The sequence below is a fragment of the Centroberyx gerrardi genome, chromosome 4 (assembly GCF_048128805.1).
Source record: "Centroberyx gerrardi isolate f3 chromosome 4, fCenGer3.hap1.cur.20231027, whole genome shotgun sequence".
In the NCBI taxonomy this organism is placed as follows: Eukaryota; Metazoa; Chordata; class Actinopteri; order Beryciformes; family Berycidae; genus Centroberyx; species Centroberyx gerrardi.
The window spans coordinates 27,241,351-27,268,661 of record NC_136000.1 but is presented as its reverse complement, the minus strand read 5'-3'; the positions used below and the strand labels follow the sequence as shown (position 1 = coordinate 27,268,661).

At 43.3% G+C, this 27,311-nt stretch overlaps 1 protein-coding gene across 1 annotated transcript; it reads right to left on the bottom strand.

The window, feature by feature from the left end:
* Positions 1-296: 296 nt before the first annotated feature.
* Positions 297-27,311, bottom strand: fa2h (fatty acid 2-hydroxylase). Its single transcript, XM_071923748.2, has 7 exons — positions 26,951-27,311; positions 4,829-4,972; positions 2,112-2,254; positions 1,846-1,946; positions 1,500-1,672; positions 901-1,153; positions 297-459 (listed from the first exon to the last, which is right to left on the bottom strand). The coding sequence occupies exons 1-7, from the start codon at positions 27,218-27,220 to the stop codon at positions 392-394; spliced, it is 1,152 nt and encodes a 383-aa protein (XP_071779849.1). The 5' UTR covers positions 27,221-27,311; the 3' UTR covers positions 297-391.

The following is a 27,311-nucleotide window of genomic DNA, read 5'->3' as shown; positions in this document are numbered from 1 at the left end:
GAGATCTCCTGCTCTGATTGGCTAACGTGTGATGACTGACGGGTGAGTTTGGTCTAGCGGGGGAGAGGGAAAGAGGGGCGAGGTTATGATAATGGCACAGGTGTGCTATACAGAACAGAGCAAAACGGTCACACCGAGGGAATATGTCCCAGTACAAGTAGAGAATGTGTGGTTGGCGAGGATCAAGCAGCAGGTCGATATGCGTTATGGCATGTAGAGGCGGACTGGTTGCAGTGGGCTGTGAGGCGTCACAAACTGGATCTTCCTGCCTTGATGTGGAAGCTATGGCTGCGGAGGCTCGGGGGGGTTATGGCATGCGGGCGGCTTGCTAAGGAAGGGAGGGCGATTATACAAAAGTCCTGCGGCCCTTTTCGGTCGAGCCGTTCCCGCTCTAGAACTTCTCGTCGGGGATGACTGTGTTGAAGGGGTAGTCCCAGAACGTGGAGGTGATTCCAAAACCTACATCGAGAAATAAAGACAGGGCATGTCAGACAGATGGGTGAGAGAGGCAGATTGATAGAAAGACAGCACAAACCTTCACTAGCGCTGAGCAATTCTCCAACTTGCTGTTACACCCAAAACATCATTCCTATCACTTTAATTTTAAGTGAAATTGATTTCTTGACCCTGTACAGACTATTATGATTTGGAATCAAGTCTCTATCTGTTAGTTTCATAGTTATGGCTAAAAAACAACAATCGTCTAATAGTGGAAATCCCAGATCCGGATCACCACCAAAATCGAATCAGTTGTTTGTTTGCCCAAGGCCGATCTGTCCACAAAATTTCATGGAAATCCATTCATAAGCGTTTGAGATCTCCTGCTGACAGACAGACAGACAGACAGACAATCTAACAGGGGTGAAAACTTGAACGTCATGGTTTTTCCCCTCTCCTCACCTGCTCTCTGGTGCTCAAAGTGGTGTTTGACGTGGTAGGCCTTCAGGCTGTACAGGTACGAGCCCCTCTTGGGCGAACCGTAGTGAAGGTAGTAGTGGATCATGTCGTACACCACGTAGCCACACAGCCCCCCGACGAACACGGACATGCCCAGCACCTCCGGGAGCGTGTGGTGCAGGAACAGGTAGAAAACCCCCACCACTATGGAGGCCAGGCCGGGGGGGAAGACCAGCCGAGAGCCGTCGAACGGAGACTGCGGAGAGGAGAGGAGACGCCGAAGGAGAGAGGGAGGAAAGGGAGGAGAGGGCAAAAAGAGGTGTGATGTTCCGGGACATGATAAGAGCAGCAGGTGGAAACTGTATAGTATATGGAGAAAACAAAAGCTAGCCCACATGTACTGAAATAGAATAGAATCTAATCGAAACAAATCGAATCTTAGTTTTGTGATTCAACCAGTGTTGAGAGGAGAGGTTTCCCAGTCCTCAGGTTCAGCAGCAGTGTGTGTGTGTGTGTGTGTGTGTGTGTATGTGTGTGTGTGTGTGTGTGTGCGCGTGTGTGTGTGTGTGTGTGTGTGTGTGTGTGTGTGTGTGTGTGTGTACCTTGTGGTGCTGCCCATGCAGCAGGAAGTGTATGGTGATGAGGTAGTAGTTATGGGCCGGCGGCTTCATGTGGAACACGAAGCGGTGGATGCAGTACTCGATGAACGACCACAAGAACCAGCCCATCACAAAGAGCAGGGGGAAGCTGTACTTATGGACCAGGACAGAGTGGTCTGGGAACACACACACACACACACACATTGGACACGTAAATTACAAAAGCAAACAAATAGTGGGGTGTAGCATGCAAATGTGTATGTACTGCAAGTGTGCAAGTGTGCAAGTGTCTCTGGTGGATGTGTGAGCATAGTGTGTGTGTGTGTGTGTGTGTGTGTGTGTGTGTTACCTGAATTGAAGACTACCCTGGTGGTCTCCTGTGCCAAGGTGGTGTAGCAATGCCAACTGAGATAAATCACAATAGGAAGCCAAACCACTGGTACCCAGTACCTAGGAAGAGAGCAGTCTACCTTTAACTAGTGTCAGATTGTGCTCATATCATATTGAGGTGCAGTGAAAGCCTAGTTCAGTCAACTTTGCCTGGATAAATATAGGTTAAAAACTCTCTGACTAAAATGGCAGAGAGAGAGAGAGAGAGAGAGTTCCCCGCCTCACCAGGAGGTCTTGGTGCTGGCCTCCAGGAAGGGGTTTCCGAACAGTCGGATCGGCCGGTCGACCGGCTGGTGAACCCACGTGTCGTATTTCTCTCCCAGGTAGCCCACCTGCCACGCCAGGGGCTTCCGCCAGTCCACCAGATCCTGACAACACACACAGGATCCATGGTGAAATTGGTGAAAAATAATATTCCATATAGTCACAGTCTATCTGAAGTGAGAGGCGTTCTCCAGCAGATGGCAGGAGAGAGTTGAAAACGGATGAACTGCACAAGGATTGGCCAAATCAGGAAGTGACTATGTGCTGTCTGTTTGCTCTGTTTGTGTGTGTGTGTGTGTGGTTTTGCACCTAACTACTCATATGACTGAGGCCGATCTCTGACACAGATCTGTCAGATACTACTGCTGCCAACAATAGTAAAAGATTCTCACTTTGTTAACAGAGTCCAAAGACCAGAGAGGGAGGCTGAGCAACATTTACATGCAAAGTTTACAGCCTCAGGTGGGACATTCAGGTGTGGCGTGGCTGCACGATGAAGCTTCCACCTTAACGCTGATCTGTGGTCAGTTTTGCAAGATCCACAGGAATGCTTAAGGTTAGGAAAGAGGGCAGGGGAGTTGAATCTCTAGTCGGAACTCGTGAAGCTGGTTGCATGAGGAAGACCGCATGACAAGCCCAGCGAAACCGCGACCAGAATAGAACAAACTCCTTGACTGTTCCCCCATAATGAAGACACACAGCCTGCACTTCAACCTCACAGTCACTGCGTCGTGTCCCCTCTGAGGCATTATATGGCCCTGACCCTTGCACTCATGGCTGTTGGTTGGTTATAATGTTGGTGACCTAGAAATTGAAGCTTATTCTGCTCATTGTCTCAGCTCAATGTCTAAAATGTAAAGAGGGAATCAATAAGAGAATGAGGCCAGACTGATGAAAATGATGAGGTGATACAGGAGTGTGTTCTTGCTTTATGCTTCTCCAAATTATAGTCTGTTTAAAGTCTGATTGCATTGGCCAAGTCACTCACACAGTAAAAAAAAAAAAAGGCTTTTATTTTTCTAAGGCTATGCAAAAGAAGAGCCTTGGCCTCAACAAAATAATGTTTTGCAAATGCCCACATATTCATGGAGCTCACTGAAGGCTGAAGTAAAAAATAAAAATATCCGCTTCCACATTACATAACATTTGTTTCTACCAAGACTGAATGAACCACATGTTGTGCCAACACACTGCTCGGTGACACGCAGATGATGCAAAGCAGTCACATTTGGACTGGAATACCAGAATTGCCAATTGCCGCGGGCCAATCATTCATTTCCGAGTTAGAGTGAATATCTGGTTGTAGCTCCGAGTTGGAAATCATTAATAAAGTAGTATCAGCCTGGCATTTGATGACAAATTTATTAATATTGATATTAGTTACACGTTTCCTCATACTAAGACGGATAAAAATGTTTGCTGCAATGAAAATTGATAGGTGAAAAAAGACAGAAGGAAGAAAGGAAGAGAGGCCATATTCATCGGTGGAGCCGGGCTTCAGATTCCAGAGGAGTGAGACAGGTGAGAGAAACTATGATGGCTGATAAGACAGACTGTCATGGCATCAATCAGCACCACACACACACACAAATCGAAAGACACTCACACATAGCTGGCTTGGTTTTAAAGGACAGGTGGGAATCCAAGTAATCTGACATCTACTGTAGCAACACTCCTGCTCTTCCAGTCTGCCTCATATCAAAGTCTGTCTGTCTGTGGCAATACAATGCAATGAAATGAAGTTTAAATTAAAAGGAATGCGCTGACAGGTGCACATGTGGATGTACTATAATGGTGGGGGCAGGAACAACCCAGGTACTGCAGTGAAAGCCTCGCTATTTGACATATTAATTCGGTCAAATCGCATTCATACACATTATAACAGTTTATCTTGAACAAACATTTTTTTATGATGTGCTCACCTGGTTTTTTAATTACTTGGCGGAACAGAGCTGTGTGAACTGTGCCAACACTGCCTTATTTGGCAGATGTTTGGCTATTTATATCAAACCAAACTGGACTTCTATCAGGGGAGTGTGTAAGGCAGAAGGGTTTATGTTGCACTGAGAACTGATAACAACCTATGGAAATACAGAGATACTAAGAATACATGATTTATTTTATGTTTAGGTCTGGTTTCAGTGCAGTGCATCTCACTCAATACAGTGATACCTGGCAACAGTGTGAACAAGACCAACTGGTCCAGTCTGTCATCACTGCTGTGCTGACAATGACAGCGGCTCCTGACTGTAGATAAAGGAAAACCCTTGACAAATGATTTCGTCACGTTTGTACAGTTTAAATAAATGAATGTGTGTGAGTATGTGTGTATACTTACAAGGACCAAATGTCTTCACGAGGATAGAAAGATGAGGAAAATCCTTTGGTTGAGGTTAGGGTAAGGGTTAAGTGTGTGTGTGTGTGTGTGTGTGTGTGTGTGTGTGTGTGTTTGTACATGTTCTCGCTCCATGGAAGTGTGTTTTCAGAGAGCGTATGGATGAACAAGGGCAGTTTTTGAGCAAAGCAGGGTGAACGACCAGATGGCTATTAACTCTCTCTCTCTCTCTCTCTCTCTCTCTCTCTCTCTCTCTCTCCCTCTCTTTATCTCCCCTGACTCTTCTTCACACACCAACTCTCTCACATACACTCAAGAGACACACACACACACACACACACACCTTGTCCAAGTCCACAGAGCTGCAGCGGCTATACGGGGAGCTCTCCTCCTCCTCCACCTCCACCTCTTTCTTCTTTTCTTCTGTCTTCTTCTCCTCCGTCTTTCCTTCTGTCTTTTCGGGGCTCTTCCTCCTCTCTCTCAGTGTCTAAGGAAAAGAACAGACATACACAGTCATGATTAATGACAGAAAGACGGATGGATGATCAAAGAGTGGAGAGATGGACAGGAAGATGTCGATGTGGAGGGAGGAGAAGAGAAAAGAGAAGTGTCACACTTATTATCACAGCTAATGCTATTTTTAAGTATTTGCAAAAGCGAGTGCAGAGATGCACCTTTAATGTTGGACAGCATTAAAATACATAACAACCCGTGTTCAGTAATGTGTCATAAGGATGATATGGACAGCCGAGAGCTGAGAACAAGCTCCAATCTACAGAAGAAATATCAAAATCATCACATAGGCAAAGTAAAGCTGATGATTTTCACAATTCCACAGGTGAGTAAGTGATTTAAGTGTTTTGTATCGATCAGATCAATCAATTGATTGATTATTTCCATGTCATGCATCCTAGTCTGCATGATCTTCTCATCACTTTAAATTACTTCCTCTGACCTTTCTATCTAACGTGCCATGGTATGATGGACAAAGTTTGTTTTCCCCACCTCCTAGATACAATCCGTGTGTGTGTGTGTGTGTGTGTGTGTGTGTGTGTGTGCAGTATGAATCAACCCGCATTTTACTTCAGTCCTGTCCCATTGTTCTCTACTACTACTGTCCATATAACAGGCACGTGAAGCACGTATGGTGTCTGTGAAATAAGGTACGGTACACAGTAAAGTGCAAATATATTAAATATAATACTGGTCAATGTGTGTGTGTGTTTGTGTGCGTTTGTGTTGTGAGTCCATTATCTCCAGGCCGGCTGCCCTTTGCTCTTCCCTAATGATCGTCATGTAACAGCTTCATCACGTTGACATATTTATGGTTATGGCCACAATGAAACTGACATGTACCACAACGCCACACTGAATATCACCGTTATGACCATCAACTTTTGAACGTGTCTAAAGCCCCCTTTTCCTATAAACCTAAACCTGCTGGTTATGTGAGGACCCAAGACTATTAAAACATACTACTACTACTAACTACTACTGTGGGAACCAAACAGCACAGACCTGCAGCCCAGTGTTGCAGAAACCAGACCTCAAAGACTACGAGGTCAGTTACCACAATAAAAAAGCACCAGAAAACATGTTGTCCCGCATGAATGATGCAATCCCCATTTGAGCAAATCAGAACAAAGATGCCATCCTGTTTTGACCTGTAATTGTAGCACCTCCCTCAGACCAATCAGTGCGATTTTGAAAATGTGATGGAAGTGATGAGATGCATCATTCCCACAAGTTTCGACAAAATCCGTGACAAACAAACAGATCCAAAACTCTCACTATGATATTATAAATCAGCTTGAGGTTCAACAAAATTGACAGTGAAGGAAACACGTTTAACCCTCAAACATGCACTCGCTCCCAAGAACTCCCTTCCAAATGCTTCAAGCCTTTCTCAGGTCAATGGTTGTTAACTTAGCAACCAATCTGGCAAAGATGCTTTTCTCAACAACGTTCACAAAAATGCTAATTTTAGCTCAGAATCCCAACAACGTTTCCTGCTTGTGGAAAATTTGGTCCAAATTGCTTTAACTGAAGGAGTAGACAACCTCTCAACCTTTCCCATTAACACCAACAACCCTTCCCGTTAAAATAAAAAGACTGTTCCCATTAACACCAACAACCTTTCCCGTTAAAATAAAAAGACTGTTCCCATTAACACCAACAGCCTTTCCCGTTAAACACATTACATGCACAATGAAAGTAGATCCTGGTTTGCATTTGTTGCGATGACATTGCGATACCAGGGACAGAGTGAGATATCTCACCGCTTCCTCTTCCTCTATGACAGAGCACTCAATATCCAAATTGACCGCATTACATAAATAAGTTTTCTCCCGTCGCTGATCTGCAGTTGGCTTCCACCGGTCATCCTTCAGTCTGCCATTGGCTGTCGGTGGGTGTCAGTCAGGTGAAATATTTATCAGCCGGTTGGTTTCAGCTAAACAGATGATTAACCTTAAACAAGAGTGTGCACACACGCACAACCACACAAACACGCACACACACACACACTCAGGTCCCCCATGGCTTGTTACGAATATCACCTTGGCAATCCAACACCTACAGAGGCAATGCTATACCTCCATTATCGCCCTGTAAACAAAAACAAAAAAAAAACAGACCACAAACCTGTTTCATCCCTCTTGCACCATCTCATAGATATAGATAAAAATATAAAGATATATACAGTATATATAATGTTACATAGAGATAGACAGATCCAGAGCGGCTTAAAAAAATGGATTAAGAAGTAGTGATCTTTTATTACCAGGCCTCATATAAGTGTGATAGATTTATGTTGGTGAAAGCAAAAAGCAGACACGCCCTCTGTATCAGCAGCCATCATGGCCTCTGTGAGCTTGTGAGCAATGTTTGATTTTGTTATTTAATAACCTTACCTACCTATTACCACTCTATACATGTGGGCCTGGCTTAACAAAGGTGTTTTAATGGGTACACAAGGAGGGGAGGGACCTTAATGAGAGGCTTGGTCAATCAATGAATTGTGGAGCGTTATTAGGTGGGACCATATCACCAATGTGGGAGGAGAGGCCTATTTGGAAAGGCATGACGAACAAAGCTCATGTGAGAAGACGAACAAGAAGATGATGATGATGATGATGACAATGATTGGCCTCCTTGTCCTCCTCCTCTGCTTGTTGGGATATCACACTAACACTGCTACATTCCTGTGTAACAAGGAATCAATCAATCTTTCAAATGTATTCACACAAAGACACACACTTAATGTCCGAGTCACGGTCACACCTCGCATGTTTCAACCTCAAATATGTGCAAACTTCCACACACACAATATTAATGAAATATCAATAAAAGAGAGTAAACAAAACATACATAGTGTACACACACGCACCCACATCCACCCATACACACACTCCATTGCATAATGCACCGTTAAAGCAAATTGTACCCACTGCGCAACACAGAGGCTTACTCTCCAAGGAGCTGACAATGGAAACGAACAGGTAAATAGGAGCTGCCATTACACGCTTCACATCCAAACAATTAGAAAAGGTACGGACAGTATAAGTAGCCTACTACAGACAGTAAGTAGGTTTAACCCTTTGATTCACATGAACAGTCACCCGTACTCTGTTTCTCCCCCCCGCATTGAAGTTTCAAGAATCTTACATACCCAAAAACGTTTAACACAAATTTGTTCTGAATACTGCGATTACTCACTTTAATCTTTCCACTCGACTTTAAAAAGGCCCACACTGTTTCAGCCATTTGCTGTAATGCAATACAATACAACTTTGACAATTTGGATCATTTTTCACTCACTCTAAATCAGCTCAAGAGTTGATTTAGCAGACTTTAAATGCAGAAACTCCACTGGATTTCTTACATACTTGACAAATTAAGTCAAGTTCAAGTACTGTGAGAAAAACTTTAGGAAGAAAAAACACAAGATGAGTTTCACTATGGTCTTAAGTGGAGTTAAATCTTAACTAAATCTTGAGTGAGTTAGATGGCCTAACTGGTAGGTAGGTAGCTTAAAGACGAGATGAAATGAAAAATGCCTTTTTAACCCTTTTAGATCACATCCCCGGTCATACTGTGCACCTATTTAACAATATATGCCAAAAAAAATACCAAAAATCAATTTCATTGTATTCTTATATCAAAATTCAATCATGTTTTCTTCCTGTAAAACAAAATATGCCGTGTGCTTACGTAAGCATGCCCGTAACTAATTTCAACCAATAATATCATGACATCCACCCATCAATCAATCTTCAACTTTTAGCGCACAGAGCTAAGAGGCTAAGATTCATTAGTTAGCTAGCATATGTCTATACATAGCCTACATATTTACTTTCCTTCTCCAGAGTGTGCTCAGGTTAGCGTCACAATAACCAAAGTTTCAATGCTGTTGAGAAAGACTGAATTCGCTATTTGAAAAGGTGTCACCTCCAGAAGTTGAATACATGCGGATTGGAATAGTTAAAAGAAGAAGAAGAAGGATTGTGAAAGACAGAGCGACAGTCTGGCTCTTGACAGTGAACTGCAGCAGTCGGAGTTAAACAGATTAAAACATGGCAACAGAACCCATGTTTCATTCAAGTTCTTGATATAATTGTTCTCATTGTAGAGTTGAATATCTAGAAAGTTATTTAATTTATTGATATTAATATTGAATGTATGGTGCTTTCCAGTGGATATTCTGTGACATTGCGTGATGGATTTTCTTGTTTGCCATTACTGTACTTTGTATTGGTATTGATGTCAAAATTCAGGTATCGTGACAACACCAGCTCAGGTAGGGGTCTCCATGGCAACAAATCAACAGTGTCCAAGGGAGGAGAGGACTTCACCATCCCTCCCTTTCACCTCTGACTCAAATTTCTCTCCTTCTCACTCTCTTTGTGTCCCATTTTCTTTCACCTGTTCTCTTCGTCAAATTTCTACTCAACTCGAGAAGTTTCGGTGACAACCTATGACACATTTTCTACCTTTACATCACCGAAACGTAAAGACAGATAGCTCAGGAACCAATGAATGGCGGCAGAGTTGCTAGCTGTTGAGTAAACACTCAAAGCAGGAGGAGGGAATTCAGTAACTAATTGTTCCCAGTCATCTGTGTTTCTCTGCATGCAGGAGTGCCTGTGTACACTCTTCAGCCCCAAGCCAAGACAATGAGCGGTATGCCTGCACTGTTGACATTAACTCTCACACCACGACGGCCCATTGTTATGTCATGAATGACAATCCATTGACTGTATTATCCTGAAGAGGAATACCTTTAAGATCTTTCATTATGCTGCTCTAGCTTACACAGTGCGACGGAAAAACCATCCAACAAGCTCAAGTAAAACAGCTTAGCAACCGCAGTGCTAACACGAGATCAGATCAAGGCTTGTAAAGCTGAGAGCTGAAAGAGAACTGAAAGAATTCTGAGATGCAGCTAGGTTTTTAACATGTGGTTTTAACAAGTGGTTTGGAAAATTTTGTCCAATAAACTACACTAGACTAAACTAAAGCTTATCATCTCCTTGTCTGATTCAAGTTCCCCATGCAGGAAAATGTCTCAAGGCTACAGCCAGATTAGCATGTCAGCTAATCTATCTAGATAGTTCCCCTTGTTGGTGAGACATGAATGAATGAATGAATGAATGAATGAATGCGACGTTGAACGAAAACATAAAAAAATTGAGATTATTCATTAAGATACCCTGTTGAAAAAGCGCCGGATTCATGTCTCACCAACATTTTACTGAGGAGGACAGGGAGGCGGCGAGAAAGACATTAGGAGCGAGGAGAAGAGACAAAAAAAACAAAACACTGGAGCACTCTGTCCCAGCAGGAGGAGGAGGAGAAACATAAAAGAACGACTGACAAAAAACAAAGGAGAGGGTTAGAGGAGGGTGGCGGCGTGGCCTGGTACCATCACAACACAGACACTAGTCAGCCTCACTGGGGAGAGGAGGAGGAGGAGGAGGAAGGAGAATGTGGGGACAGAGGGATGGGACTGATGTTTGAGGCCGGCACAGGATTAATGAGTTAGGGTGCGATCACACCTACAGTTTTTTGTCTTTTTGGTCCGAACCATAGGCGGAAAAGTTGACTTTGTTGCATTTTTGTATTTGGTTTGCCCAGTTACAAGTGAACTAGGGCTTGTAAACAAAAGTCACATGGCCTCACAAGTAGCTCATTTATTGGACAGTTTTGGTAACCTGTCATCCTGCCAGGTTAGAGATTTTAGCAGCAGAGTCAAAACAAATACGATTCCAGTCCATGTAACTAAGCTAAACATGATGGACTTGTCTGTGCTCTTTGCTGTAATTACTATCTCTGGTGTTCATACCACATGAAGAAATAGCTGAATATGAGCATCAGTCCAGACTGTGGTTTGCCCTCAGTTCATTTTGTTATGCTAGGCTTTCCAAGCATGAGGAACTGCTGGTTATCAGGTATCAACAGCCGTCTCCTTATACCTATAAAACCTCATGTTAAGTATAGTAGTAGGTTTGATTACATTCTCACTCCTAACAAACCGCACCACAGTTCTCTTGGAAGAGGACAGAAACTTGCATTTTCAGGCATCTTGGTGCCGTCATTTGGTGCCACCAGAGTTTGAATGTCATCGACCTCACCTGAGCAAACAAACCAAACTAGAGGGGTGAACGCTCCAGAGTTCAAATAAATCGCTCCAAACATGCTTGGTGTGAACTTACCCATAGACTAGGGGAGAAAATGGTTGAGGCTATAAGCTAGGAGTAATGAGGGAAAGACTAGAGAGAAGGTAGGGGAACCAAAGGGTGAAATTGGACTGGGGTTAGGCAGGATCAGAGGGTGTTGGACAGGAGCGATGGCTGGGCAGGACAGACAGTAATAAGACTGGGATGGAGCTACAGGGAGGAGAGGGTGGGCTTAGGTAAGGGTGGAGGTAAGGGACAAATGAGCAAGGCTGGTGTAACATGGCAGCATGGACTGAACAGCATCACTTTTTCATCAACTAAATAATCTGTCTTCAACATAAATATCAAACCAGTATTTTTATGTCTAAACATATACATCAGCCAGAATCCCTTCTCTTGCCCTTCAAAGCTCACTTTCAACTGAATCACAAGCTCCAACTCACACCTAGGATTCAACCAGTACAGGTTTTCAAAGGATGATACCAATACTGATAAGTTTGGCTTGAAGCTGCAGATAGACAGTATTTTGTAACAATATTCAATATCTTTAAATTTGACCACTATCATGGCAAAAAAAAAAATAATTCAGTGTTTCCTCCTGACTTTTACTATTTACAGTGTGGAAAAGCTTCTTAAATATCATTTAGACAAAAGAACACTAAAACTAAATTATTGATTGAAATCAATATGTTGCATTAGAATCAATTCAGTTTAAGGGCTTCCCATAGACAACCAGTGTAGTATTAATCAATTCTACAATAAATATGTAATCAAACTGCATCATATCCATCATATCAGAGGTGGATCACCCTGGCTATTTTTAATAAAAGGTTAATATCGAACCCATATATTGACGGATATATCAGTCTAACCCAACTTACAACACCAGACACACTGACAACCAGAGCCATTTGATTTTCTGGATTGCTCTTATAAGATCTAAAGGAGCTCATACACACTGTAAATGAATCCACATTTTCAAATATAGACTCAGCATCTGTCTGATGAACTGAACTGTGAAAGTTTTCCCTAAGTAACTACACAAACAAATTCTCTCTCCCTTCTCCCCGTCTTTCTTCCATGTGACACCACCCTCCGACTCACTGCCACACTCTCACTTCCCCTCTCACTTCACTTTCTCCATCAGGCCTATTTTCATTTATTTCCCTGTTATCTATTGTTTGGTGTCATTTGTTTTTGTTTCTTCAGGTGAAATGTTTTTATAAAGATCTAATTAGATAATCAGCAAAACATGGTCATTTTTTTCTCTTCTGTGTGTGTGTGTGTGTGTTTGTTTTCTATCTTTGTATTATCTTTGCATTTATTACTGTGCTTTTTATAACCTGCCTGGGAGAGGGACGGGACTGAAGGGGGAGGAATTGTGTGTAGGGCAAAGGTTGAGTTAGTGTTGGGCTAGGTGAGCGCTATGCAGGGCCGTGTAAGCAGGACTTGAGATTTGGTGAAAGGATTGAGGGTGAAGGCTGTGGTTCAAAGGCAGCACTTGTAGTTGCGCAAACTTGCCTATATTTATATAATTAAAAACAGTAATTGTAATCACACCTTTGTCCCTCAAAGTTTCCCATATTGATTTTGCTCCACTTACCAATTTCAAACCATTCTGAAAGCTACATCTACATTGCCTCAAAGTGTTGCCTGCTGCCTGCCTACGCATCCACATTTCTGGTTAAGGGGCAATAAGTAACTTGTGACTCCTTGCCATCATTTTTTATATAAATACTTCAATTAACTGATATCTAAATAAATTTCTATGTATATATTTTGTGTGTTACTACTATATGAAAGTGTGCAGCATACAGATTGATGCAGCATAGATGAGGTTACATCCAGGGGTAACACTTTACTTTACAATGGCCTTATTACTTTACAATGGCCTTATTCTAGTGTATAAACCTGTGTATTAACCTATGGAAAAGTATTGTAAGTACACAATATTACTGTGTAGGTGCTTGATGAAAATCGCCCTTATACATAATGCACTTAAAACAAACACACCATTCAAATGGCTACATTAGAATGGTGTTGCTACACCGTCGTAAGTACATTATGTATTAGTACCTACACAGTAATATTGTGTACTTACAATACTTTTCCATAGGTTAATAGATTGGAATAAGGCCATTGTAAAGTAAAGTGTTTCCTATCCTGGGTTCAAGTAAATAAGTAAGAACAAACACACAAGAGACCATCAAAGCCAGTGGCTCAACAGGTGACCTTAGCACTAGAAAAAGCTTTTATAACCCCTCAGGTCTCCGGTTACGTAGCAGGTAAGAGGGGAGTGTCGGTCAAGCAGGAGAGGCTGAGGGAGAGGCTAGGACACTTTATGGCCCCGCTCTAACGCTGATATGACATCTAGCCTATATAAGGGTGATGAGAACATTCTGGCAACACCCAGAGCCCTGTGTGTAACATCTGAGCTCAGAAACTCTGAAACATTTTGTCATTCTGGGGTTAAGTACTCAATTTATTTGCAATCAATAAGTGTATCAAGGCTTCAACTTCATTAGCTTTCCTCAAGTTTCTAATTCCCCACTCTTATAGAGAGCCTAAGTCCCTCCCCTTCCGCTGTCCCCCATGGGACCTTATTTCGGAAAAAATATGTACGGTAGTCAACGGCAAGAGACAAATAATTGTTTGATCCCATTTGAATTGTGCCATGAATTACACATATGATGTTTTGTCAATTTAAAAGATAATTTTGCAAGTCAAGAAAGTTGCAGTTTGTCGTAAAACAGTAAAGTAACGTTTAGTTTTGTGTGAAACCGCTCAGTGAACTACATCTCTCGTCTCGCACAATATACATCACCAACACCAACATGGAACGAAACATACGAAACACACAGGCATCGCGCTAACGTTAGTCCCCACTGTACTAAAACTATCCTAAACCAGTTTAAATCCGTTCTTACTGTCTACCTTCCAGGTTGTGTATAATACTCCTGCTATCTGAGAGGGACTTAGCTTCAGCGGCTCTGGGTAGCTTGTGGAGAGAGAAAGTTATGACGTCATTTATGCGACTTTTGGGTGTGTAGTCTTTCTAATTACGTATTTTCACAGTCTCATACTTCAACAGTTTTACGACAAACTGCGACTTTCTTGACTTGCAAAATTATCTTTTAAATTGACAAAACATCATATGTGTAATTCATGGCACAATTCAAACGGGATCAAACAATTATTTGTCTCTCGCCGTTGACTACCGTACATATTTTTTCCCAAATAAGGTCCCATGGTGGTTCCACCGGAAGGGGAGGGACTTAGGCTCTCTATCCCATGTCAAGCAAGTCTGACCCTGGTGTGCCATAAAACATCCATATATCTATATGACCATCTACTGAGAGAGAATATGTAACTTTCTGAAGTGTGATGGGAGCGGTCCGGAAACAGTCATTCAGTGAAAAACTCATTTCATGTTTGTGATTTGATTGATGATTTGTGTGGAAAATCATACGTCTGCATTGCCTATGCCATGGATTTAAGTGCACTTTAAGAGCAGGGTGTGTGTGTGTGTGTGTGTGTGTGTGTGTGTGTCAACAGCAGCTCTCAGGTAGGGCTGCATGTGGAATGAGCAGGGTTGAAGTTCAGTAACACTGTGGAAGGGCCTTGAGCTCTGAATGGGGACACACACACTCTCTCTCTCTCTCTCTCTCTCTCTCTCTCTCTCTCACTCTCTCTCTCTCTCTCACTCTCACTCACACACACACACACACACAGGCCACATCGATCAGTCAGACATTTTACAGAACATGTGAGGGAAAACAGCGGTTCGCCTACCCATCATCCCTCTTGCTTGAATCCATTTACTTGACTACATACATGACGGATGCTTCATTTATCTCATCTTGGAAATGATGGGTCCACTTTCCCCATTTAGCCCCGCCCCACGTATCGATTCCAGTGTGTGAAAAAGCAAAATCGAGCGCGTCTCAAAGTAGTGGAAAAACCTGATCCTCCTGATTAACTGCGCAGTTAATGGTTAAACGCTATCATGTCTCCGTCAGGGTACACACACACACACACACACACACACACTGCCAGATCTGGGAGCGATAACGCATGCCTCCCCTCTCATCTCTCCCTGTGACACTTACAAGCAGACATGGTCACAGCCACACACACACACACACGCACACACACACACACAGACATTTACCAATCAGTCATCTAATTGCCAAACAGCATTTATCTATTGCTGGAACAATTTACCGCTCCCAAATCATCCAACCGCAGCTGGATTAGGATAAGTATGGCCAAACCCTATTCATCTGGTGACCTGCACATTGTATGGGTCATCCTGAGGAGTGTGTGTGTGTGTGTGAGAGAGAGAGAGAGAAAGAAAGGAAAAGAGAGTGTGTGTTTCGTAATGTTTGTTGTGATTATCACATGAATAACTGTCATTGATTCAGGTGACAGAATTTTTCAAACTCATGACTGTCAATATCAAGGGTGTTGTAAGAAGAGACAAGGCAGCTTGGGTGGGGCGTGTGTGTGTAACTGTGTGTGTGTGTGTGTGTGTGTGTGTGTGTGTGTGAAGTGTGTTTAGCAGGGGGAGAAAACCAAAGAAGATGTGGATAGATGAGAACAGTTTGTTAGGGTGAATGATGCATGTGTCCATATGGTATGTGTGTGTGTGCGTGTGTGTGTGTGTGTGTGCGTGTGTGTGTGTGTGTGTGTGTGTGTGTGTGTGTGTGTGTAGCTAACAACATCACTCGTCTCCCTCTAACTAACAGAACCAGTCCAACCTGAATGACCAGGAGTCAAGATTCCACCCTTGCTCTCTTGCTCTCTCTCTGTGGTGTGTGTGTGCGTGTGTGCGTGTGTGCGTGTGTGTGTGTGTGGGTGTGTGGGTGTGCATGCTTGAATCAGAGGCCCTCTGTAGCTACCCAGTGTGTGCAGGAGGTGTCATGTTACAATACAGACAGTAGTAAGCTAGCCTACACACACAGTAGCCTCCTTCACCATGGTATCATAATAGTGCTGCTGTGTGTCAGTAAGCCATTTTTTAAAATAATGTTTCTCATCACCCACAATAAAAAATATATATATATATATATTATGGTCTGTTTGTGCTATGGGGCAGTAGAATCTTACTTATCGCCCCTTTAACTATATTCAAGACCTTGATTTTATATAATATTATTTAACACATTTCAAGGACCTGCAGACATCCTGTGTGAGACCCCATGAAAACCCTTCTCCACCCACCCTAGGGTGCTGATACACACTTTAATATGTGGTGTGGAGTGGGTGGGCTTTATCAAAAAATGACTCTCGCCCTCGCCTTGCTGCTTCTACTCAGTTCAGTTTGCGATCGTGACTAAAATGTATTATATTGCCATGTAATGTACAAACTGTAGTGAGTGGAAATAGGGAAGGACAGGTGCAGCAGGGAGTGCAGGGGGCAAAAGGCAGTCAGTATGCCCCCAGGTATATAAGCACACACACACACACCCCCGATAGAGAATTATTTTTTCGGTGACCACAAATAGACACACAAACAAAAGCCTACATACACAGTTCATCAAAACCATCAAAGAGTCCAATGAGCAGGCAGCAGATGATAGCAGTGACCCTCACATATCTTTATGCATGTAATTACAGCCAGGCAATCTGATTGTTAAAAATATTGCTTTATGAGCCCGTAAAGTGCACCGTGTGTTTTATGAATTGGAAACAGAGCTAACCAGTGGGAGCTAGTTAACCATCTGTCTTTTTAACTGTAGGTTTCTATTCTCGCATGAAGGCAACTTGAAGAAAAACTGATGATGCTATTTAGTTTTTGCACTTTTTTCCACTTTTCCATCTTTCTTTTTGATCAGTGTGTGTGTGTGTGTGTGTGTGTGTGTTCTGGTTGGTGCCTCCATGTATATGACTTTTGAACCCAAGTACCTGAGAACCTCCTACATTATAGGACTTTCCCTTAGAGTGGAGACATCTCGCACTTGCTCTTGAGATAGTGCTGCAGTCATAACCTGCACTGTAAATACAATATAATCAAACTCAGAATCAGAAACATCTGTATGGGCCAAGTGCATTACTGGAAGGAATGTGACTTGATGAACACATCACACATCACACATGATACACAGGCTGTGTTTACATGCACAGAGGATTCCTCTCTTAACCCAGTTACTCAAGTTACCTGCTTTTGGGTTGACGCATGTAGGCTAAACATCATATCTGGGTTAGAATAACCTGGTTATACCTGGTTAAACCTGGTTTACTCCCATATTAAATGTGTTACTGGCATGGAAACATCTTACGGCTTTCACTTTTGGTTTTTGCTGTGTTCAGTTTGCTGTGTAACCGCAAACTGAAACTCACACAGCATTTTGATGTCACCATGTTAACCTGAATAAGACCTTAACCAGAGTCTGGCCAATAGCCGGGTTACTGTATGTAAACATAGCTGCAGATGGACAGTCGCATGGAGGGCAAGAAGAAGAGGATAAGTGCTGGCACAAAGATTAAGGATGGTGAGGAGAGCTATTTCCATAAAATACACATAGGAGAAACACTGATCCACTTCAATTGCTTTATTTAAAGGGGCTTTAACTAATCTATGACCTTGATCAACTGTTTTTGGAGACCAGTAGGAATTGCAACAACATCAATACTTATGTTGTTGCAATTCCTTAACTTATCTCCTCTTACCCAAGTCTCAGGTACAGAACGTCCCAGTCCAAACTCCAATGGGTGGGGAGTATGGGGCAGAAAGTGAGTTTTGAAAGCCAGAAATCTCAGCACCTGGTGAAGTCATCTTTGAGTCTTTGGTACTGATTAACAACCGTATCAACCCCCCACAGATATATTATGGTCTGTTTGTGCGATGGGGCAGTAGAACCTTTAACTATATGATTAAAGACATTTCAAGGACCTGCAGACTCCCTGTATGAGAGGGTGGGCTTTATCAAAAACTGTGCCTTTCCATTTCTACTCAGTTCTTGTGTAAAATGTAATATACTGGCATGCACTAATACATCACACTTCAGCTTCAAACTGGTAGAGTGAGTGGGAATAGGGAGGGACAGGTACAGCAGGGTGTGCTGACCCAGTCCTCTCTTCCTGTTCCCTCCATCCATTAATCCATCCAACTCCTGGTTGTGGCTGCCTTTCCCTCCCTCTCCTCCTCCCCCCTCCTCTGGGTGTGTCTGAGAATCTTGTCTGTCTCTCCCACACCTTCCAACAGCTTATTTTTCTCCAACAACAGACCTGTGAGTGTGTGTTGTGTTCCCCCCCTGGGCTATGGGCCAACCAGCCCCATCCACAAATACACACATACACACACACACACACACACACACACACACACACACACACACACAGTCACAGCATGGCCTGCCTGCTAGACAGATGGGTAGATAAATGGAAGGAAGGAAGGAAGGAAAGAAGGAAGGATTTTTTTCCAACTAATTTGTCAACCCTCCGCAAACCATCCTTAAATGAATTTTAATCTCAACTCTCTTTGTTCATAATGTTATTCATTTTCAGCAAGCAAAACAGATTCAATGCAAAGCATTTTAACAACAACAAAAAGTGCGATGCACAGGCGATAGGAACATACATACACCTCTATACACCTCCAAAACAAGTCACAGAAATGCTGTTTCGTAATGCAGGATATGCTCAAAATCTACTTATGTCATTTTTCCCTCTGCCCATCTTTTCTTTTTGACCACAGGCAAACATGAGCAGGGATTTCCACAATGCCTCTCGAGCCAATCAGATCCTCTGGGGTCTCAGCAGACCAATGAGGATGCACAAAAGACTAAAAAACTATGGGTAAAGAAAAAAAACATTACCAGTTCAAGTTATGGCCTGGAACAGTTGGCTCAGTGCAAATGATGCGAGAGGATGGATGGCTTTAGTATGGCCGGACTCCCAGGAGACACTTTGTTTACCTGCGCCCAAATCAATTGGACCTCTCCAGCATATGTTCCCTCTCCATCCCCTCTGACCATCCATCAGTCCCCCTTCCTCTCTCTCTCTCTCTCTCTCTCTCTCTCTCTCTCTATCTTCCAGGTGTTACCGTGGCGACCAGGGGAGCCACCTGAGGCCTGCATCCGAGCGCTAATTGCAGCGTCAGCAGTCTCCAAGGTAGCAAAGGTAAACAACGTGCCGGGTAATGCATCGCCACGGTGACGAACTCTGACCCAGAGTGGCTGTAAGGAGCTGTAAAAAGAGGTGGCTTCACCTGAGCGGCTTCATGGGAAAGACTGCTCTCCTCCATTCCCTCCCACTCTGTCACCATTTTCTCTTTTTCCCCTCTTAATCTCTTCCCTCCTTTGCCGTATTTCATCTCTTCCTGCATCTGCCCCTTCTCTTCTGCTTTAGCTCCATCCCTGCTCCACAGCCAGCGTCTGAAATTAACTTTCTGGCTCTAAAACTGAAACAAAATACTTGCCAAGAATAATTTTATCAGCCAAAATAATTCATATACACCATTCATAGAAATACTGTATGTCACCCTACCATTTTTCAATGCTATTTTGTGCATAGACTCAGGATGTGTGTTAATTCTCTCATTCACTTATACAATGATACAACAGAATTCAACCCCTCCCCACACACACACACACACACACACACACACACTCTCACACACACACACACACACACACACACACACACACACTGCTGAAGTTAGCATCTTTCACGTTTTGATATTAATCCTCAACTAACATTAGGCTAGTTTAACCATCCAGGCAGCGGAGAAACAGGAGGAAAAGTCTGCATCAGTTTAGATGCTACCACTTTGTGTAAAGCAGCATAACAGGCAGCCAATCAGGAGCCTGTTTGATTCGAAGCCATTATTTGGTTTTGATTTGTTTGGCTCACGGTCAGAGAGTGTGTGTGGCGGCCAGCAGGGACAAAAACGAAAACCAAAGACCGTATAAAACCCAGGCATTCAAATGCTATCCTCAAAAAAGATGCCTGACAACTTCTACCGGCATTTGGTGACCCCCTTCCCTCCTCCCTCCTTCCCCAATCTCTCCCTCCGTCTCCTCGTCCCTCCCTCCTCCCCTCCGCGTTGCCCTCTGATGAAAGACAATCACGTCATTCAGTGAAGAGGGAGCAGATGAAAGTCTACATTCCAGCGCTCCGGCAGCCCGGCCCGGCCGCCCTCCGGCATTCCATCCGGAAAAGTTATCGCCGCCCACCACCGTGACCTCCGTTCTCTCCTGCCAGCCTCTACTCTCATCTGCAAGTTTCTGCTTTATTATGCACTGTCATGGTCTGTTCCTCTGTGCCGTGCTACATCATCATCCTCTCTGTTGTGTGCCACTCAAACCTCCTCAAACCTCAAACACTTCTGGGAGTTTTTGGCCTATTCTATTCTATTCTATTCTATTCTATTCTGTCACAGGCTTTCCTACTCTCTTCCACTCTCCTGTCTTCTCCTCATCTCTTCTCATTCTGCTGTCGTCTTCCATACTTTCTCCGTTGTTCATTCATTCATTCACACACTCACTCGCTTGTGTACGATTCCACTCGGTCATCAATAAGTGTATTATCTCCCTCGCTTCATGAATATACAATCACATTCTCCTGTGCATCGGGCATAAAGACCACTGGACTCTGCGCTCTGCCCGGTTGAATTCATTTCCATTAGAATTCCATGTAAAGGAAGAGAGAACGAAACTGAGAGAGAGAGAAAGAATGTGTCATGGATTGCTGAGCCGTGTGTTTCCACATCCTGTCCCGAGGTGGACGGGGCCCGGGCCAGCGGGGCCTTCAAGACAAAGCTGCAGGAGCGCAGAGCAAACAAAGGTGCACCTGAGAATGACACGCTGATTAGAGGGATAAGCGGCTCTGCCTTTACTCAACCTGGAGCCATGGAGCGAGCAGGCAAGCCCAGAGAGACGCACGTACACGCCCTGACGCACCATTACAGTGTTTCTTTAAGTTTGGGACGTGTGAGTAGTGAGACTGCACATGAATTATTATGTTAAGACTAATTTGTAAGAAGTAGAAGCTCACTAATCCATCCCTCCTCAGGAATTGAAGCAGTGAATGGCCTCAAGGTATCTGCAGGTTTCAGAAAGCCAAATTTAAGACTTTTTAAGATCTTTTAATGCTACCTGGAATTGATTTAAGACCAATTAAAAGCCCAAAATGAAGAAACGAAGCTCGCAAAACTAAAATGAAAGTTCTGAAAAAATAAATGGATAGAGAACAGGAACACCAGGAAATTAATTATTAAAGGACATTGAGTCCAATTCTCCATTAACGTACGAGTGGACATGCAGGGCAAAGAAATCTGTCAGTGCATAGTGAAAAACATAACTAATAACGTATTTAAGACTTTTTAATACTTTTCAGGGTCTTAAATTTAGACTTTTTAAGGATTCTGAATTTTTAAGGACCCATGAATACCCTGGGTCTGGAGGACAGGCATCCAACAGAATGAAATGCCATTGCAACTCATATTTAGGTTTTTGCAAAAAGATATTCATAAGTGTTCTTATTGTATCAACAAGAACATTTAAGCAGCAGTATGCCATTCAATTATCCGACCAGTTCATACATCTGGTGTATGGACAAAGAGGTTTGGTTGTACTGTTCACATTACAATTTGACTCAGAAATGACTGTGTATATTGTCATTTAATTATAACTAAACAACCATTTCAGTATTCTGTTAAATGTGTATTCTGTCATATTCTAATATGTTCATATCATCAGCAAGAGTGAAAGTGTTGGAAACTGCACTTTCTGTGGTAAAGATGACAGAATTAACTGTCCTGACCAGAGACCATCACACTAACTCAGACACCCAGATGATGCTCAGTGAGTATGGAGCTGCAGGCATTAACAATTTAATGGTATATCCAAAATAGCTCTCAGTGATTGAAACTGAGGTTCAGTGATGAATATTTTGGTACGCTGCCCGCTGTGCCATGTTGAAGCAAAACTCTGACTTCAGTTCCAAAACACATCTAGTCTTCATTTCACTTCAAAGTAAAACGCATCACTTCCTGTGCGGCAGAGGATTTTTCCCAGGAAAGAGCTACCAGACTGCTGGTGACAATGTCAAAACTTCCATGAACTGGATATAGCTTGAATCACTATTGTGTTATATCAGTCAGTGATAGAGAGCAGCAAAACGGATATTTCTTTCTATGAAAATATTGCGGGTTAGGTCTACCTATTGCCAATTCCTGGAAAAAGGCCTTTGAACACTGGTTCTGAATGGAAACAATCAGCATGTAAAACAAGCCTGTTCAATTTGTTGACGGTGTAAACAGCACCTGTTTGATTGTAAACCCTCTCACAAACGCACATGCACGCCCACACACACACACACACACACAATGGAAACTATAGCCTCATCCGCTATCTCACACACAACTCCTGCAGGCCTGGGCTCCGGTCCCAGCAGAGCCTCCTCTCTGGCATCTGACTGCTCTGTCTGCAGGCAAACACACTGCAGACCAACTCCTGCTTTAAGATACCATCGCTGTCCCCATGTAACCCTCTGGTTTTAAGGAATTAAGAAAACACAGCCTCGTGTCCGGTGGGCCCTACAGTTGTGACACTTATTCAGCACAAAACACCTTCAGTTCAAGAAAGACGGAGAATGAGAAATACCAAAAATCAGTTATGAATAGACCTCAACAGACTGTGGAAAGACAGCTGGGAGCTCAAATTTGATGATTGTTGAGCGTTGGTGGTGGAAAAAGTTGTGGGTGCTCTTGAGACATGCACGAAATACATTAGGGAATTCTTTAGGTGTGAGATCCTGTTTATGAAAACAGTCAAATCTGACATCAGCAGACAATTTTAACAAAGGGCATAATGGATGGGAAAATGCTTGTTTTCCCTTATTTATGTATAGTTTTTATGTACAGTCAAGAAGGGATAAGTATATGCTTACTACTTGTGCAAACAAGAAGGATGCCATTCCCTCTCATGCCCTCTGTCATCTCCCTGTGTTTGTACTATGAGCAGCCCTCAAACAGAATTTTTTTAAAAGTCTTCATGTCTGCAAAGCCTTACAGGTACCATTTGTTTGTAGTCTGTTCAAACACTTAGTCCTGTGTGGCAGACCACTAGCAGAGCTGCCTCCTCTGAGACAGACAAACGTGCAAACAGTATCTCCAGGCATTCACCTGCCATTCAAATCCCAGCGCTGGTGAAAGGTGCACCTTGATTTACGCCCAGATACGGTACCAACAAAGACACATTTAAAGGGGCAATAAGTATGATTTTTACTGCCCCATAGCACAGCATGATTTGATAGGGTTGTTGAGCAGTACCAATGACCCAACGATTACTTTGGCAGGTGCTGAGATTTCTTTCAAAGCTCACTTTTCGGCCAGTAGGCTACTCTCTGGAGTTTTAAGATCCTCCCAAGTCTCTTCCCACACCTGCTCGCATTTTTAATTGACAGATATTTCATTCTCAAGCCAAAAAGCGAAGGACAAAGCAGTATTATAAAAAAAAAAATTAACTTAAACTTAATTACTTGTAGTAATTGCAGGCCACTACTTAACGGCCCTTTAAAGAAACACACAACCAAGAAGGAGTAGATGCTGTTATTCCTGGTGGTAGTTTGAAAAAAAAAACAACAACAAGATTCTAAGATTGCAGTCGTTTTGTGATATATTTACACTTGCATGACTTGAAATAGGAGTCCTGTTTAGACTGAAAGTTGATACATCCTCTTTCTGCACTGGCATTTCACTGCTTGGTGAAAACGGGGCCTGACATGCTTCAGGCACTTAAAGCCAATCATTAGAGAAAAGAAACAGGGGGCAGTTTGACCTTAGCAGTTACACCAAGGTGCCTGAGTGATGGAGCAGACATATTCAGCCCGAGAACAAATACTGCAGAGGAGATACTTAAGTAATGACCGGAACGGCCTGGTAAGTCATTATGGTTTCAAATCTGTCTCATGACAGATTTGACGCAGCTGATGATGATGTGACCTGTCCATGACCTTTGCTGCTCGGCATCTCTCGCTCTCCATTCTTTCTCCTCGGTATATTGACGAATAAAGCAGATTTTGAGGAAGTCACTTTGGTGCTTCATCATGTGAAAACTTGACACGAGTTCCAGATTAAATAACGGGAAGAGATAAAGTGAAAAAACGCTGTCCTTTTTGCAGAGGGCTGTGTGATGACCGCCTCTAAAAATTACACTAACGTCTCAAACTGTGAAATGAGTGTGTGTGTGTGTGTGTGTGTGTGTGTGTGCGTGCGTGTGTGTGTGTGTGTGAGAGAGAGAGAGAGAGAGAGAGAGAGAGAGAATGTGTGTATATTTGTGTGTGGTTTTGTGTATGTGTGATGTTGCATTGACAAACTCTTACCAAGACTGCAATTCTTAAAACAACATCACAACAAATGACTGCCACACACATTTTCCACCCAACACACACACACACACACACACACACACACTATGCCATCTTCACACTTAATGGCCAATAAGCAGAAAGAGAAACGGTTCAAAAGTCCAATTTTACAGATAAGGCTTATCAGCAAATGAAGCGTGAAGCTACAGAGAGAAGAAGAGAAGAGAAGAAAGGAGAAGAGGAGAAAACTGCTGGTTTTAATGTCATTGCATAAACCTTGACTGCACTGATAACAACCAACCAAACAGAACACACACACACACACACCGACACACATCAGAGTGGGCAAGCCATGTAAATGTCAACTCTGTCAGCAAGAGATTTATGCAAACTCTCTCTGTCCCTCCCTCCCTCTCTCTCCCTCTCTCTCTCTCTCTCTCACACACACACACACACACAGAGCTAACTAGGGTGTGGATTCATCCCACAAATGATAGCAAGTTTCCGGTTTCCCTCAAATTTACCCTGTTTATGGTCTCTCTGCTGTACATAGACAGGACAAACCAGTTTCTCTCACTTTCTCTCTCTCTCCCCCCCCCCCACACACACACCTCTTGAATCATTCATTAACCCCCTATTTGTCTGAGCCAGGTCTAACACGTCACCTGTGGGCCCTCCCTGCTCCTTTTGATTCCTTCTCTCTGTGATTACACAGGCATTAGACAAGTGGATCTCTCTCTCTCTCTCTCTCTCTCTCTTTCCACCTACTCCTCATCCCCTCCCCTATAATCAATACTGTGCGGGAGCTGACGGAATCAGGGAGCGGAGGAGGAGAAGCAGGGAGTTTCTTCACCTTGGAGAAACGCCCAATAAGTCAAGTGAGGGACAATTGCACCTGTTACACACACACACACACACACACAGCCACAAGCTCATATGGCCTTTCAAAACCACTACGCTTTGGCAAAGTCACTGCATCTAATATCATTTGCCACCAAAAAAACACATGCGAACCTGCTTCTATCCACTCCATCTCTGTCAGGATATTATTATTTGCTCAGTGTGATAAATTGCTAGGTGTCGCTCAGCAGCTTAGAGGGAACATTGATCCTGAAAAGTCCCTTTCTTTTTTAAGATATGGCTTCCAAATAGACTTCTGGCTGGTTCTAGGCTACATCTTTCCTCTCTGATGCAATGATAAAAAACCACAAGATGAAATTTGCACTGAGGCAGGCTAATACAGGGCAAGTGCCACAGCTTGACAAACCTAATCCATGCCCATGTTAAACATGCCAGAAACCTTCCAGAGAGAGAATACAAATCTAAATGTATGTCTGACAATGGAGCAAATTAGTTGGTATACTCTAATAATATTATGGAACATAAGTCTTATCCCAAAGGGGGCCTAGCCTTGCCTAGAGGCTACTATTTCTATTACAGTCTATGTCTCTGGAGCCCAAAGGCTTCCACTAGGATTGAGTTGAAAAACGATAGTCCTCCAAGACAGCAGGTCATTCTGTGTGATTGTGCAATGAGAGATGGTTCAGAAATATGAACCATATGTCTTCCTCATTCACAAATCACATGAAACTACAACACTCTACACACACAGCAGCAGCAGCAACACATCTGAGAAGAGGAGACGCTGCAAAACAGAGCAACAGGTTTTTCTTCTCTTGCATCCTTCTCTGAAGTTCTCCTCTGGGCATGGGCGTAGGAAGCAGTTGGACATTGGGGGGTACAGAATTGACTACTGGGGTCCGGGGGCATGTTTTTGCAATACTCATTTCCAGTAACTTTTAAAAAGGCTATCTGAAAATAAAGAAAGAATGACTCTGCTAAGTGACAGATCAGACTTTATGTGTTGTTACAGCAGGCTTCCATCTATCTAGTTTCGCCTGTTTCTCATTAATAATAATACAATAACAATAATAATAATTTCCGTCTACGAATTACAGTGTTTTATGTAGTTGTATTTTCCTTCCAACTAACTGCACTGATATTATCTGGTTTCTAGTCATTTATTTATTGGGTGCACTGGTCCTTTTTAAGAGCCAAGTGTGTTTTTTCTCCAAGCCCTGCTACAACACTGACTGGCTTTAGCTTGAAAAGATGTCTGCTCCTCACCGATATGAAGCCCTATCAAGTCTATTTATTGTGGTGCACTTTTTTCATATAGAGATACTTCATTCAAATTCATTACACATTGCACGAAGTCAAAGGCTTTTCAAAATAAAAGTTCTGCGGTTGATGTTTCAATGTGGAGGCAAAATAACACAATGTCGTGGTTTATTTTTTGAGGGGGGACATTTTAAGCATCTTTTAATATTGGAGGGGACATGTCCCCCCTGTCCCCCGTGCTTCCTACGCCCATGCCTCTGGGTGGTTTGTGTGTATGAGGGTAGAAGAAGATGATGTCAGCCTATAGGTGTGAGGTAGTTCATCACACGTCTACAAAACCCCCGTGTCTCTACCTGCGCTTCGTCCCTGTCCAGCTCCCCGATGTAGTACTGCTCCATCCACCGCCGGGCGTTCTCCGAGTGCCGGTGCGGGGGTCCCTCCATCTCCCCGCTCACGTCCTTCCCCGACCGGCGCAGGATGAGCGCCTCCCCGCCCGGGTGCATCCGCAGGAAGCCGGTCACGTCGTACACCCTGGTGCCCAGCAGCACCCAGCAGGAGTCCTTGGTGCAGTGGCGGGTCACCTCCTTCTCCGAGAAGAGCCGCGGGGCCGAGGACGGAGACATGCTGTCGCCTGAACCGAAAACTGGGAACGGGAAGTCCTCCTCAGGGGGCCGTCGACCTGACCGCGGACTGGACTGAAAAGTTTAAACTCTT

What these genes read in the sequence shown, in the direction of transcription:
- fa2h (XM_071923748.2), bottom strand. Translation starts at nt 27,220, where the DNA reads ATGTCTCCGTCCTCGGCCCCGCGGCTCTTCTCGGAGAAGGAGGTGACC. An exon ending in GCTCTGTGGACTTGGACAAG is followed by an intron (nt 2,255 to 4,828) that starts GTGTGTGTGTGT and finishes GTGTGTTGTCAG; the next exon opens with GATCTGGTGGACTGGCGGAA. An exon ending in TGCATGGGCAGCACCACAAG is followed by an intron (nt 1,154 to 1,499) that starts GTACACACACAC and finishes TCCTCTCCGCAG; the next exon opens with TCTCCGTTCGACGGCTCTCG.